This window comes from Sorex araneus, chromosome X (genome assembly GCF_027595985.1).
Source record: "Sorex araneus isolate mSorAra2 chromosome X, mSorAra2.pri, whole genome shotgun sequence".
Taxonomy (NCBI): Eukaryota; Metazoa; Chordata; class Mammalia; order Eulipotyphla; family Soricidae; genus Sorex; species Sorex araneus.
In genome coordinates, this window is record NC_073313.1 from 358,495,365 (window position 1) to 358,511,138 (window position 15,774).

The following is a 15,774-nucleotide window of genomic DNA, read 5'->3' on the forward strand; positions in this document are numbered from 1 at the left end:
TCTTGACCCCGCCCATCAATGTTTGGCCCCTCCCACCCAGCTTTGTCTGACCCAGGGATCTCACCCAAGGGCCTCACCAACCAGCCCTCTGCCTCCAGCCTCCACCATCAACTTCCCCTCCTTTGCTCTACCATGACAATTATGGTATGCTTGGGACCCTGACCCTCACCTTGCCAAGTGCCCCAAAATCCTCCTAGCCCTTGGAGGGACACCTTCCTGCCCAGAGGAAGGCTGGGATGTGTAGTTTAGCATGGGGGTGAGGGTGTTCAATGAGGCCGTTTAATAAAACTATAAGGACTTCTCCCTTCTCCGTTAAACTGTAGTTCTTCTCCCTTATACAGTCAGAAGTCCTGTCTTTGTTTCCAAGCGCTTCCAAACTAAGAGTTAACACATTCAAAGCAGACCCTTCAGTGAGTCCAAGCTTAATTCAACTCTTGCCTCCACCACTGTGGCCAGAAAAAGTTCTCTGAGCTTTCTTTTCCTGCCGGTGACTGTGGATGATCCTTGAGTATCAACAATCTTACGGGCTGAGTCTATCTCAGAACGGAGGGCTTTCCAAGGAGTCACCGCTTCTTTCTCCTCCTCTGTGGCTCCCATCCCCACTCCCCAAGCTGAGAATGAGCGAGAAGCCACTGGGTCTACATGCCAGGATGGGGAGTGAGGGGTCTCCGAAAAATGACTTGGAACGGGGACGTAATCAAGTGCCCCCGGGAGCATATGCATGCTTCCCATGCACTTCCTGGTTCCAGGAACACCAACAGGTGTGGCCCCAAAACAAAGCAAAAAATAAAACAAAATGCTGTTTGGGCAGTACCTGCCCCTCGGGAAGCAGACCAAACGCAGGCAACGCTTTCCTCTGTTCTAGCGATTCTAATCGAGTAAGTAGGATCGGGGTCCTACTTACTCCTCCTGCAGACACGCGCAGGTCAAAATCTAGCCCGGGCCCCCCCCTCACCCCGCATGCCTAGGTAGCCGCATCCCTGGATCTCTGCATCCCTGGGCTGCAGCATCCCTGCGCAGCCTCATCCCTCGGTCGCAGGGGGGCGGGGCTCCGCCCCGTGACGTCAGGCTCCGCCCCCAAAGCCAAGGCGCGAGCAGCCCTGGAGGGACCTGGAAGTTCCCACGCGGGTGCGCGTGTCTGTAAAGGAACATTTGCATATGCGCAGGCTGGATATTTATAACTTCTCTTCAGCCAGTTCCAAGTTATTGATGTCTTAAAGTGACTTTAATCTGAGCCTTCTTTTCTTCAAATGGGCTTTTGATTTCCGGAGTGATATTATACATGGCTGTAAGCTATTGACTGAGCGATCGCCGTTGTGTTCTCAATGTGCTGAGGCTGAAAATCGGCGATATAAATAAACTTCCTCTGGTAGAATCATTATAAAGCACAAGCAGCAGAAATTTATGGAAAGAACAGATTAAATGCTTAGACTTAAATTCTTCAGTGTGCTGCTTGCCCTAAACTGCTGTGTCTGGAGTTTGGGCTGCTGATTCAGGTGGAAAAAATCAAACGGACACATCGCTTGTCGGTGCATTTTTACTATGATCTATTGTGTTGCCAAAAGAGAAAGCTCAAAAGCTGCCATTGATAATCCTGGATAAAACTTGGAGCATAAATTATTAAGACGTGTAGTTTCTTTTCAGTTGGGGACTGGGGCGTGCAGCACAGTAAAGAAATATAACATCAATATGTGCTTATGCATTGTAATGTGGGACATTTTTATGCCCGTAATAAAACATTCCACCTACAACTATGTTTATGAAAGCAACAGATAGGAAGATCCATAATGCCACTTAATAGAGTTAATCACCTCCCATAGGGATGCTTTAAAAGGCTTTTTATTGCATGTGGAAAAGCTCTGACCGTAATTAATACTCGGCACCCTGTCAGGTGCCAGTCAGAGGGCGGAGGCATCAACGGGAACACAATGGATCACACAGGCTGGGCCGGGGCTCAGGCCTCCCTCCAGCTGTCTGAGCTCCAAGGTTTTAAATCAGGATTCTTGCCTCTGTGTCAAACATTGGACTCTGGCCGGCGCTCTGGGTCCTAAATTTTAAGCTTTGAACTCTAGATGTAAATTCTGAGTTGGTGCTGGTCTCTAAGTTCTGAACTCTAATTCCCAGCTTGGGTGCGCCCCACCCACCCTGTTCCTGGCTATACATCTCTATCCTATGTACATCTGTATTCTCTGCACCCCCGCAACAAGGGAAGGGGCCCGAGCTCCAACTGGTTCTGCTTTATCCAATGCACCACACTCAGCCCAGGCCGAGTCGGGAGCACCAGGAGCAGCTGCCCCGGGGCTGGGGAATGGCATGGTGCCAACAGGCCACCCTGGTCCTGGCTGTCAGAGCCACCAGTCTCTCAAGCCCCGCCCATCTGCTCTCAGGCCCCGCCCATCTACTCTCAGGCCCCGCCCAGCCGCTCTCAGGCCTCTCCCATTCATTCTCAGTTCCCACAGGGGGAGAGGTGGTCCCTCGGGAACAGACCCCAGACTCACTCACTCACCAGGCTCACACATGCCTCCGGAGGCTTGTGTCTGGCCCTCCCCCTCCAGTGGAGTCGCCGTTGTCTCCTCCGGTCCCTTGTCACATGGGTGATGAGTGGAGGGAGCCACCGGACTCTGTCCGACAGTCCAGAAAGTTCGGGGACGGGCCAGCCTGAAATCATCGAGAAGAAATCCAGCCTGTGCAGCGCTGGCTCTAAGCCTGCACAGTGAAGCGAGCACTGGGAGGGAGAACCCCAAACCCAGAGCCCAGAGCTTGGGTTCCCTCAGGCACCCTGCCCCCCCTGAGTATGCAAGTGCTTTCTCCTGAAACATTGGAGAAACACGACGGGGAAGGAGACCCTATGGGCATGCAGGAAGAGAGGCCCACAGCTACTGGCGGGGTGGACATGGGCACCAAGGGGACCCCGGGGGAGAGCCGTCACCCAAACCTCAGAGGGTACAGTTACAGATTTATACATTTTTGTGCTCATGTTTCTCCCTTACAAAGTTTGATAACCCATCCCTTCACCAGTGCCCATTCTCCACCACCAGTAAACCCAACATCCCACCCCCCCTTCCCAGTCCCGTCTCCCCCCACCCCACACTGCCACTATGGCAGGGTATTCCCTTTTGTTCTCTCTCTCTGATTAGGTGTTGTGGTTTGCAATAAAGGTGTTGAGTGGCCATTGCGTTCAGTCTCTAGTCTATATTTGGCCCGCATCATCTTTCCCCCACATGACCAACAACCACATTTTACTTGCTGTTCCCTTCTCTGAGTTGCCCAGGATGAGAGAACAGCCTCCAAGCCATGGTGACAACCTCCTGGTACTTATTTCTACTATTCTTGGGTGTTCGTCTTATAGTCTATTATTCTATATTCCACAGATGAGTGCAATCTTTCTATGTCTGTCTCTCTCTTTCTGACTCATTTCACTTAGCATGATACTTTCCATGTAGATCCACTTATATGCAAACGTCATGACCTCATTTTTTCTAACAGCTGCATAGTATTCCATTGTATATATGTACCAGAGTTTCTTCAACCAGTCATCTGTTCTAGGGCACTCGGGTTTTTTCCAGATTCTGCCTATTGTAAACAGTGCTGCGGTGAACATATAAGTGCATATGTCACTTCGACTATACTTTTTGGCTTTTCTGGGATATATTCTGGGATATTTTCTGGGATATATTCTATTGTGAGTTGGGATAGAACAGGCCTGGTCTGGAACTCATTGCCCCCCACTCCTTCCTCTCTACTGTCCTCAAGCAGGATACCCTCCCCCCAGCACCTGGAAATGGACGGGCATCTTTTCCATGCGGGAAGGGCCTTCTCCCAACAGGGGCTGTGCACTGGAGCCCTCTTGGGCACTGAATACAGATGCTCTCCTGTGGGCGAGCCCCTCCTTGTGGGGCACAAGCCCGCTTGCCACCCCGGTGCCTACTCTCCCAACTTCTGGAGAAGAGCACGCAGGACACGGAGGAGGGAGCACTGTTCATTCTATGAGGGACCAAAAGGGACCAAGGACCCAGCTCCCCTCCTGCTCCCTAAAGCCTCCCAAGGCAGTGGCAGAGAGAGCCCCCAGACCTACCAGAGGTGACCACTAGAAACATAGGGACTGAGTGTCACTTCCAGGACCTTCCACACCCCTCCCCCCCTCCCCACCCCCAAAGTGCCAGGTCAGCCCTCAAAGGGACTGCCACTGCCATACCCCAGCCCTCCCCTCCCACACGGGTGGAGACCCCCTCCAAACTGGGCAGCAAGCGAGCAGGGTACCTGGCGCAGAGGAGTGTGCCCGGAGCAGGGAGGAAGCTCTGCTGAGCGTGGAGCCTGCAGGACAGGACAGTGGGGCTTTGGAAGACCCAGGAAGGGTGCACATGAACTCCAGTTGCCTTCCCCTGAGAAATTGGGGAGCAGCAATCTCTCATCAGAGCAGGGCAAGTTTTCTGCTGAAAGCCGGCATCTTCCAGGGGGTCTCTCAGTGAACTATGGAATCTGGCCAGACTGATGGTACCAACAGGCCACCCTGGTCCCGGCTGCCAGAGCCACCAGACTCAGACCCCGCCCATCTGCTCTCAAGCCCCGCCCATCTGCTCTCAGGCCCCGCCCAGCCGCTCTCAAGTCCCGCCCATTCATTCTCAGGTCCCGCCCATCTGCTCTCAGGCCCCGCCCATTCACTTTCAGGCTCCGCCAGGCCCTCCCTGCCACTCTCAGGGCCCGCTCTGCTATGCTCAGCTGCTGTTCTTTTCCCATAGACCCAGGGGCCTTGGAGGGTGCCCCCATGCCACCCCCCAACTCCGGGGCAGCTGCTCCTGGTGCTCCCGACTCGGCCTGTGACCTAGAGTGAACTCTGAGGCACAAGCATGCGGGGGAGGGTTTTTCTGTGTACAGGAGGTGGGGGAAGTGCATGGGGCATCTGGGATGAGTTTGTTAGTAGAGATGTCTGTTCGCGGAGGTCAGGATACCACCTGTCAGTAACTCGGGCACCCTGCCCGCAGTTCTCATCAAGAAATCACAGGCAGCTGCTTGCAGGCGGGTGAGTGATTTGCAAGGGCCAGAGGAATATTTGCATAAACATATGTATGGAAGTGTGTGTGTTTATTTGCATTCATTTGCATAAGTTGCTGGCTCCTTGAGCTGCCATTCCTTAATTTTTTTAATTTATTATTTTTATTTTTTCTTTGATAAATTTCTCTGAGCCCTGAGCACAGACCTAGACACTTAAAAAAAAAAAAAAAAGAAAAGACCAATCAGCACAGCAGCATGGTGTCATGAGACTATTTTGGCTCCGTCACCGTCACCGTCTCCAGGGGAGCTTTTAGCATCCCACAGTATGGAATCAGAACCTCTGGACCTGAGTTGTTTGGTGGCATCCAGCAGGGTCTGATGCAGAGGGTACGGTTGAGGGGGCCGCCGGAGTTCTGGGGGTCCTGCTCGTCTCTCTGTTCCCTACAGGCTCCATCCCGTAGAGGTTCCCTTATCTCAGCCATCAGGGAGCCAGCCTGGGCCAGAGTTCTAGGAAGCCCAGGGAGCCGGGACACAGCACACTGTTCACACTGCAAGCTCACCGGGCTGAGGCTGACAAAGGAAAAAGTGAGTCCTGGGGTGGTGAGCTCCAGGCACGGGCCAGACAGCGGCGTCTGTAGCTCGCCTCCGGAGGCGGGGAGGAACGGGGTGCTGTAGATGAAGAGAGCACAGCCCGTGGCCAGTGCAGCCAGTAAGGGACTCTGCTTTTCACCCTCCCCCTCCGCCATTCCCTCCAGGGCAACCAGCACCAAGAAAACTCCAGGGCCGGGCGAGAGCTCCGATGGCAGCAACGCTGGTCTGCCATGCACGGAGCATGCGCCTGTTCCCAGCACTGCATGTGCCCCCCACACTGCTGCGTGTGACCTGGGACCCCCCCTCCCATAGCTACCCCAGCCCTGTTGGGCCCAAGCAGCACCACATTAACCAGCCTGAGCCACACACAGAAGCTGGAAGAACTCCCAGGCCCTGGCCACACTTGTATGGCTTTGTTCTCCTGCACCCCTGGGTGTGGGGTGTCTGTGGGTCCAGAGCCGGGGTGGGCTTCAGCTTCTCGGTACAGGGAGCAGCCCTCATGACCTGCCTTGCCCACTTCACCCTGTCTCCCACTCTGTCCAGTGCCTAGGGGACCTCCTGCGTTCAGCCCGCCCACAACAGAGGGGTCCCCAGACCTAGGGTGGCACCAGGATCCAGGCCCAACCTGCCAGCTATGCAGAGAATATCTCTTGGATGATCCCCTGCAGTGAGGGGTGGGAGAGCAGTTCCTGGCTTTAAAGAGGGCCCGGGGGTGCAGTTCCCTACTGAAAGGACCATCTGGGAAAGGCCCAGGTCAGGGAGATGGGTCATGAGGCCTAGGATGCAGCATGCCTGTCATCTGTCAGAGCCCCGTCTGCATGTGTGCCCCCCAGAACCAATTCTTCTGGGTCCCAGAGAGGCAGAGAATGAAAGGGGGCTCTCTGCCCAGTGCTCTTCCTCTAACTGTCCAATCCAGTGTTCCCCACAGCCCAAGAGGGACATTGGAATGATGGGGGGGGAGGGGGAACAGTAGCCTCATATACAACTATGGGTGTTCTGCATTTGTGCATTAAATAAGTTATCTCCGATGGGTGCTGAGTGGTTTGGTTAGGGGGCTTGTTTTGGGGTTGGATTTCTTTCTTTGTTTGATTTGATTTTTGAGTCACACCTGAAGGTGCTCAGGGCTTCCTCCTGGCTCTGTGCTCAGGGATCATTCCTGGCAGTGTTCAGGGGACCCCCATATGGTGACAGGGATGGCGTTAGGGTGCCCCACCTGCACAGCAAGTGCCTTAACCTCTAAACTGTCTCTCTGGCCCCAAAGCTTTGAAGGAGAGACATGGAACCCACTTTCTGAGAATGCTCTGACCGGAAGTTAACCCTCTTACGTCTGCAGGGGCGGGAATGTCACATGTGCTTTGTGGCCACAGATTGCTGAGTGAGGAGCAGGTCATGTCACCAGCCTTTGAGGAGCTCGACATGGTGCCTATTCTCGGGGTGCCAGCTCCAGGAGAGCCTAGGCAGGCGCTTCTGCTTCCTCTCTGACCCACCAGCTCTCTTCCTGGCGCGTGCCTCAGCCCAGAGCAGCCTCTCATTTCTTCTTCTCTAGAGCCTTCCCTGGGAGATCTCGCCCATTAACCCGGGCTGGTGAGACCACTGACTCAGTTGGTTATGGGGAGCACTCTGGGTTCTTTCGCACCCAGAAGCGCCTTCCCCAAAGGGTTCTTAGGGATGGGAAAGAGGGGGGAGGGGGATGGGTATCTGATTCATCCAAGAGGAGGAAGGGACAATGCTCAGCTTTGTCTGTCCACCCCCGACCCTCTGTCCCAGCCTGCCCTGGGCTGCAGTGACCCCTCTGAGCAGCAGCCATGGCATCTGGATTCATGTCTCCATTCGTCGCCCTGCTTCACCTCGGAGCTAGCTCTTCCTCGGGCATGCGTCACCCCACACTGCGCCCCTTGGCTGGGGGTGACATCCTCGGGGTATGCATCACCCAGCCGGCACTGGGCTCGCTGGTCTATTTCATGACTGTTCTGAGTTTATCCGTGTTTTTTTTTTTTTTTTGGCCCTTCATCAAATATGTGTCATAGATACCCACGGAATCGGCAGCATTTATCATCTAGCTGAGTTCTCACTTGGACTCTGGGAAAAAAATTATTTGTCCACGCAACCTTTCTCGGGGCTCTGATTTAATGGACTTTGCTGCCACAACGCCACAGAAATGCGCTGCCTTTTAATAGTTGACATCTCTTCCTCTTTATTACCTCCGCACACAGCCCCTCTGGTCCGGCTCCGGCGTGCCCATTCGTCTCTGACAAGTCACTTGCGTCGCCGGGTGAAAAATCTGTGGAAATTTGGCTGCAGCTCCAACCCCACTCCTGGTTCTGTCAGTGGCCTCATGCCCCCGAGACAGTGCGTCAGCCCCAGGCTGACCCTCACCTGCGCCCCTCAGTGCTGGTCCCATAGACCCCGTTCCCCCTAAGTCCTTCCTGCGGGGACAGGGGGTAGCAAGGTGTATCCAGAGATGACCCTGCGGAGGTTTGAAGGAACCGCGCTGTAGCATGACCCACATAGCTGAAAAGGGGGTACACGCATGAAACTTGTTGATGAGTAAATGGATAAAGAAAATGGGGTCTTCCGTTCCCTAGAGTCTTAGTTAGTGCAGAAAAGGAGGGAGATTCTAACAGCTGCTGGCAAGGGCGCCTTGTGGATGGGAGGGGAAGTGCCATGCGCGTAGCCCAAAAGCCGCCTGGACCCTTTCACTGAGAGACGGTTCCTGGGGAGTCAGGTTCCCGGAGACAGGCGATGGGGATGTTTCCAGGGCACCTGGTGCCAGTTTTGAAGAGGAAACTTCCTGGGAGTGACCCCGGCGTGTCACAGCTTGGGTGGCGGAGGGTGGGGCTGAGCTGGCCAGCCTTCCCCCAGGGACCCGGGGGCCACAGAAGGAGACAGCTCTCTGAGCATCTGCGCCCCCCAGGGCTCTTGCCTTCCCCACAGAGTCTGTGTTTCTCTGAGCAGAGGGGGCAGCGCTGGGACCATGGGGGCGGAGGGCAGGTGTGATTGGGGGGGCACTCTCTTAGTGGGGGGCTGCTTAGGTCCAAGGGATCTACCCGCGACCCTCAGCTCACCGGGTGGTTGGCTCAGCACAAAGGGCCGAGAATGCTCCTTGGGGATAAGTGGGCACCACAGTGCTGGGGCCTCCGGGAGCCTCTGGAGCTGGGGACGGAGCCCAGACCACGCACCCTGACCACCTCAGGGTGGGCACTGTTCGCCTAAAGGAGGCAGATTCCCAAGGAGGCGCTGGGTTTTGTTTTTGTTGTTTTTCTGAAGAGTCCACAAAAGCCACTGAGTGGGGGAACTTCTGAGTGGCTCCACATGGCCGTCCACAAGTAGGAGGTGACTCTGGGTGACACTTTGGTAGGACCGGCTTGTAGGGCTGCTCCTCGGGCTGCTGGTCTAGGCTCCATGTGGGTGTAACCCTCCAGGCTCTCGGGGGCAGCCACGGGGGTCACAAAGGCCTCACAGAGCAAAAGGAGGTGAGGCTTCTCGAGGTGGGGGGCTCAGGGCCATGTGACAGCCTTCCCCCACATTCCTTGGCCCACCAGGTGGGGAAAGGTGTGGGGAGGGAAGGGGTGCAGCCGAGAGCACACTCTCTGCCAGGCCTGTGCCCAGTGTGGACATGAGGAACGGAGAAAGAGGCTCCTCTCTGGGACCCCCACACATTCTCACCATAACTTGCTCCGCAACATTTGGTTTGCCTGGTCGGGAGAAGAGACATAAAATAGAAATAAAGCCAACCGCCGCCTGTGGAAAACTCTTTGGGGCCTAAGAAATAGCTCAGGATTAAGAAACTGACCTTTCAGGCAGCCAACCCTGGTTTGATCCTCAGCATCCCAGAAGGCTCCCGCAACCCCCACCAGGGGTGATCCCTGAGCACAGACCTAGGAGTACTTAGCACTATTGGGTGTGAGCCCAAGATAAACGAACAACAAGAAGCCTTCGTAACCCGCAGAATGCTGCCAGTCAGGGGCTTCTGGAACTTTTCCTACTTGAGGGCCTTGAGATATGGCTCCAGCTGCCCAGATGTCACCTCCTCATTGTCCCGCCTCCCCGACCCCGTTCTTTGCCTGGGCCACATTTGCCCACATACCCCGCTTGGCCGGGCAGCACCTGCTGGCCCCCACCGCGCTCTGACACAGCAGCACCGCTGTCCCCGTTACACACACACACACACACACACACACACACACACACACACACACACACACACACACACACCCCTATGCAGCGCCCGGCGCCCAGCGGCTGTCACAGACACACGGGCTCCCATTCAGGGCAGGCCCTGGGAGCAGCTGCTGCTGTGGGCCGTGGGACAGGCTGCGGGATAATTCTAGAACACCCACCAGGTGTGCAGGGTCCAGCACAGACCTGGGTGATGGTGGTGGCCTAAGCCGGATGATGCAGCTCAGTTCTGTCTGGGGCTTCCTCTTCCGTCAAAGCGCTTAACTCTGCCTGACCAGCTGTTTTATGCCGGCCCCTGAATCCGGGCTGCCGGTGACCAGTGACGATGCTTAGGGCAGGCGGGCAGGCTCGTCCCAGGGGGCGCGGGGGGCTGGCCGGTGAGGGACGGGGCATCTGAAGGTTCTGACCTCCGGAAATGAAAGGAACTAAGTAGAGTGACTCATCCCCTCACCCATACTGAGCACTGAGCGGGGGGGGGGCTAAGCAAAGCTTCTGGCTCCCCAGTTTCAGGGCCCTGACCTGGGATGGAGGGGGGCAGCCCAGGCTGGCCAGGACAGCCGGCAAAGGTAGGTGCAAATCAGGGCGGGGCAATCCCAGAGGCCACCGCCTGGGGCTGCGAGTCACCCCCTCTCCCCACAAGAATTGTCCTGGAAACGGGAGTCTGCAGGGTAACCCTGGGTGCTTCTCCCCCAGCCCGGGCGTGGGAAACGGAAGGCCATGGCTCAGCAGCCCCCCTCCATGCGTGCTTTCTGGGGGAGGGTCTCCCCCAAGGCTGGCCCACGTGTGGCTGTTTTTGCAGGGCTTATGGTTGCGCCTCCTTTGGCCCATGTCCACCCATGTGACATCACAGTGCCACGCTGTCCCCGGCATTGCTGCATCGGCACCATTGGCCCCGGGAGAGCTTGGTCCGGGGGGCTGGGTTGTCAGCTGTCTGCGATCATGTACTCTTCATGTCTCCAGTCGTCACTGTGGGGCCTTCCCTCCACACCCCGCGCCCTCCCTGACCTTTCCGTTTCCGGGTTGGATAATTTTTTCCTTTGGGATTTGTTTTTATTTTCATTGTTGGGTGGATGGGGTTGGGGTTTTTTTTGATGTTTTTTTTTTTTTATTTTTGGTGTGTGTGTGTGTGTGTGTGTGTAGTTTTTTTGTTTTGTTTTTTTATTTTTGCTTCTAAGAGTTGTGATTCCTTTGGTTCTGTGGCCCGTCTGGTTGCTGTTTGTTCACACGTTGTGTGTGTGTGTGTGTGAGACTTTCTCTGGACTGTCAGTAGAGACCCACTCTTGCCAAGAAACAGTATCAAGTATTTTCCTTTTCCTCTACTTCTTGGGGGGGAAAAAATTTAATAAGAAAATAATTTAAAAATTTTAAGAAAAAAAAAACTCTTAATGGGAACCTGGCCCTGTCTGTCTTCTCTGTTCTGCAGAAATGTTGAAGGAATTGAACCAGCAGCGCAGAGCGAAAGCGTTTACAGACCTGAAAATTGTTGTTGAAGGCAGAGAGTTTGAAGTCCACCAAAATGTTCTAGCTTCCTGCAGCTTGTATTTCAAGGACCTGATTCAAAGGTTTGCCTCCTTCCAGCTGTGCTCGGGTCTGTTCCTTTGTAGGACGCTTGTATGTCGCTTTTCTCCTTCCCTCTCTTGCAGGTTCCTGAAGCGCGACTCCCTGTCACAGAGCCAGTAGCCAACTCTCCTCCCCCTCCCAGTGCCCGCTCACACAGGCTCAGAGCCGCTGCCCTCCCCCAACAGCTGCGCTGGCCCGGGGCTCTCTGGCAGCAGGAGAGCCCCCCAACCACCCTGCCCCGCCCCACGGGCCCCCCACTCCCAAGGGCTCCCCAGCCCTCCCTGAGAGGCAGAGGACTGCAGACCCCAAAAGACCACTGCATAACTGCCCCCACACCGGGCCAGCACGGGGTCCCTGGCACCATCGTCCCTGCGGTCGGTGGTGAACTTAATGCCAGGAAAGGCCATCGGCCAGCTGTCCCCTGTCCCCGCTCTCCCGAGACCCAGCCCCAGTGGCCAAGAGACTCGTAGCCAAAGCCTCATTCTCGTGCCTTTCTTGACACGCGCACACACACGCTGACGCGGGGGTGTCTGAGCACAGGCCAAGCGTGTCCTAAACACGGCCTGGCGCGGTCTTGGCGCCCTTCCCTCCGCCCTCATCCCTGGTTATTTCTACCCAAATGAGTCTTCATGGTGCATGAACATCTTTTTTTTTTTTTTTCCATTACGTTGATTTTTTTTTTGTTTTTTAATTTGTCTGCTTCATCCCCTTGCGAAGAAGTCAGGGCCACCTTCTAGCTCCTTAGAGAAGGGAGAGCAGCCGAGGGCCTGGCCCAGGGAACGCTCCTGTTTTTCCCACCCATCAGCAGATTAATGCCGCTGCTCCTTTTGCCTTGCAGCCTCTCCGGGGCGGACGCTGAGCCGGGACTGTGCTCAGAGTGGGAGGACAGGACCTCCGCTGGCTCCCCAGTGCCGTGTTTGGACTTGCCAACTAACCCCAGAGTGACTGTGTTTTGTTTCAGGATGGCACCCTGGCTGGCATCTCCTTTCCAATCCGTTGTGTCCTTTCACTTAGAGCTGAGCTGCCGGCGTGCGAGCCCCTCCCAGCCGCGCGGGCCCCTGCCTTGCAGGAAGGGGCAGGCTCTTTGTGACTTCCAGCCTGTGGACAGCTCAGGTCCCCCACCCCCGGTGCTTGGGTGCACGCTGTCCAAGCACAGGGTTTGGGGCATGAGCTCTGGGGTGAAGGGGGCATGTCCAGTGGCTTGTTCCTGCCAAGGGAGGTCTTTGTGCTGCCACTCTGGGCAAATTGGACCCCCGTGCCACTGGTTGCATAGGTGGTAGCACCCGGGAATCTTAGTCTCCGCTCCAGACCTGCTGGAGAGCAGACTGGACAGGTTGCAGGGTTGAGTCAGTATGGAATGACGGTTCCGCCCTGGGTTAGGAAGCCACAGACAGGAAGAGCACAGGGATGCTTGGATTATCTTTAGAGACTACAGGTAGAGCCAAACTCTTTCCAGAGAAGAGGACATTGTTGAGGGGAGTCTAGGGTAGGAAAAGAGTCTTGGACAGACTAATAGTAATAAAAAAAAAATCCTTCCTTTCAGACAAGGGATGGTTTGCCTGGAATGTTCTGGAATACAAGGAATGTTCTAGAATATTCTGGAGTGTTCCAGGCGAGCAATGGGTCATTTGTAATTAAAGATTCCAGAGAGAGATTGGTATGAGTGATGAGAAAGAGCTTACCTAGAAATGAGTATGACTTGGGGGTGAGAATTCTGTACTTGGTCTGAGGTTCTAAGGGTCATGTGGAGCAGTGAGACAGGGATCACACCTAAAGGTGGCAGAACTGTGGCACCTACCTCACAGGCCTTCACCAGGGAGAATGGGGGCTGGGCTGAGAGGCAGTCTGGAGGAGAGGGCCCCTCTGGGAGCTAGGAGGCCTGGGTTCTTCGCTGGCCCTATAGGACTCCAGGTATGTCCCGTCCTCTCTCAGACCTGGGGCTTTCTCGTCCGTGCAACAGGAAGCTGGTGGTTCAAATGATGGGTTCCTTCCGGCTCTGACCTCTTCAGGGGTCCGTGCAGGGATGAGCAGGGCCAGCCCTGGAGAGACTTCCCAAGCCGAGCACCAGGCAGGTCCACGGAGCAGGGCCGGGCGGCAGGCAGGGCAGCTGCTGGAAAGAGTGTCCGATAAACCAAATCTGAAGTCCCCCACATGGATCCAAACCAGGCCTGAGGAGGGTCCTCCTTGGAGCAGGAGAAGCCACACATAACCCCAGGGCAACCCTGACATTGGGGACCAAGTGACTTTGCAGTGACATGACATTGTGTGCAGCCCCCCTCCCCCGCCATCCTGACCCTGGGAACACATCACAGTTCTCGCCAATCACTGCAGGAAGGAAAACAGGTCGTGTGGCAGGGGGATGCTCCCCTTTGGGACAGCCCCCGAGGGTCTCCCGTTCGCAGTGGTCAGTGGTCCATGAGCCGCCTGCGCTGTCCCCAGTCCTCTCTGGGGGGCGGGGTCCTACCCCCTGGACCCACACAGTTCAGGCTTTGCCCTTTGCTCTCTGTGGCTGTGCTGGCGTGTCTTCAGGGGACACGGTGTCCTGCTCCTGACCTCCCCAAGGGCCTCGGTAAGCCCCGCCAGGGCTGGTGGCTGAGGCTGGGGTCTTCCCCCTCCAGCAGGAAGGTGCGTGACCAGTGGACGCCCTCACAGGGATCCCCAGGACAGCCAGAAGGAAGCCGAGTCTTTCCCCCACTCCGCAAGGCAAAAAGGCCAGAACCCCCTGAGCTGGGGGAGGGGGAGTCTCAGCCTTCAGGGCACCCACATCTGGTGGAGGACACCCCTCAGCTGGGACAGCAGAGAGGACATGCAGAGGTGCACAGACAGTGGCCAGGCTGAGTGAGTCTGTTCTGTGTGGCCAGGGAAGGTGGAAATAGGGCGCAGGAGGCAGGACTCAGAGCATTCTCTCCCGACCAGCAGTCCCCTGCCCGCCAGCCACGGTCACACTGCGTCCCTCTGCCTTCGTGTCCTGGCTCCCAGCCAATCCCCACTTTCCTGCATGTCCATATCTTGGGAACGCAGCACCAGTTTCTCCCCTTATTCTTCCTGGATTTTATTTCCAACTCGTCATCTTCCTCGGACGAGGATAAGACACAGCCCCTGGGTGTCCCACAAACCCTCCTGCTCTCCCGCAAGGCTGAGGCCGGTCATGTGCCCACTGCACAGCCCACAGCTGTTGGAGGAGCCAGTGGATGAGACGCAGCAGCTCCTGCTGCCCCTGAGAAGAACTGAAACGCAGTGTGGCTTGTAGCCAGAGTGTCTGAGGAAGGAAAGCGAGAGCTCGGGGTCCACTGTATGGACACATGTGCAAAAGGGGCACTGTGTGTGTGTGTGTGTGCGTGCAAGTCTGTGTGGATGTGCAGCTGTGTGCATCTATTTTATCTGTGTCTGTGTGTGTGGATGTGTCTGTGTGCATCTATTTTATCTGTGTCTGTGTGTGTGGATGTGTGTCTGTGCCCGTGTGTGGTCTCTGTGCATCTGTGTGTGGCTGTGTGTGCACCTGTGTGTGCATTTGTCTATGTGTATATCTTTGTCTGTGTGTCTGTGTGGTGTGTGTCTGTGTGTGCATGTACACAGTGCACTGACCCTGGGTCTGCTCCCGCTGGTCCCTAAGTCACAGGCTGAACTTGGAGGCCCGGGAGGCTGTGGAGGCAAATCCTTTGGGCTGTCTGGAAGCTCGGAGCAGCCAGGGCAGGAAAGGCCCCGCCCACTCCTTGTCACTTTGCCACACTGACGGGGAGAAGCCCACAGCTGATCTGCCAATGGGAAGGGCCATGTCCGGCGGGCTGGAGGAGGGGACCCTGCTGGTTCCCGCATGAGGAGAGCAGAGGCTGAGCCCCGAAGGTGGCCATTCCAAGTCCCTTCACTCACCCCTAGCCCTCGGGGCTGGGTGAGCCCCTGCCCCTCTCCCCTGCCCCCCCACCCACGAGGCTGTGCCCACTGGGCACAGGCTGCAGAGAGGACAGGGGGCCAGCTGGTCTTTCCAGATGGCACGTGGCTGCGGCGCTCCTGCTCAGACACACTCCGGAGCCTGATGGAGGAAGGACACAGCCGAGAGAGCTGCCCCCTCGCAGCGCCTGGCCGTGGAGACCCCAGCTTCCCACCCGGGGAGCCTGCCTCACGCTTGGACGCTGTGCTCTTCCCTCTTGCACGAAAGAGGGTGGGCAGACTTGGCCTGTTTGATTTTCTCGGGCCCCCTCCGGGACTGAGCTCCGGGCTTCTCCCTCTATTGCCTCCCTCTCCCAAGGAAGCTCAGGGCCGGGACGTTCCCGGGCTGGCTAGACAGCTGCGCATGCGCACGGTTCTCTGCCCACCCATCGGCTGCGTGCACCTGCCTGGGGCACTGGCTGCTTGGCCCCCGAGATAAAACGTGAACTGTCACCCCCACCCTCCCCGGCCCAGACTCTGAAGTCCTGCCTCCCCAGGCTGCCTGCATGGAGCCGGGTGCGGGTC

General features: G+C 56.4%; 1 protein-coding gene across 2 annotated transcripts in view; it reads left to right on the forward strand.

The window, feature by feature from the left end:
* Positions 1-15,774, forward strand: part of KLHL29 (kelch like family member 29) — a 255,641-nt gene that overhangs the window by 223,285 nt on the left and 16,582 nt on the right. For both annotated transcript variants that reach the window (XM_055120101.1, XM_055120102.1), the window contains exon 6: positions 11,186-11,324. In XM_055120101.1, the coding sequence (XP_054976076.1) occupies positions 11,186-11,324 (139 nt within the window). The remainder of the gene's footprint in view (positions 1-11,185; positions 11,325-15,774) is intronic.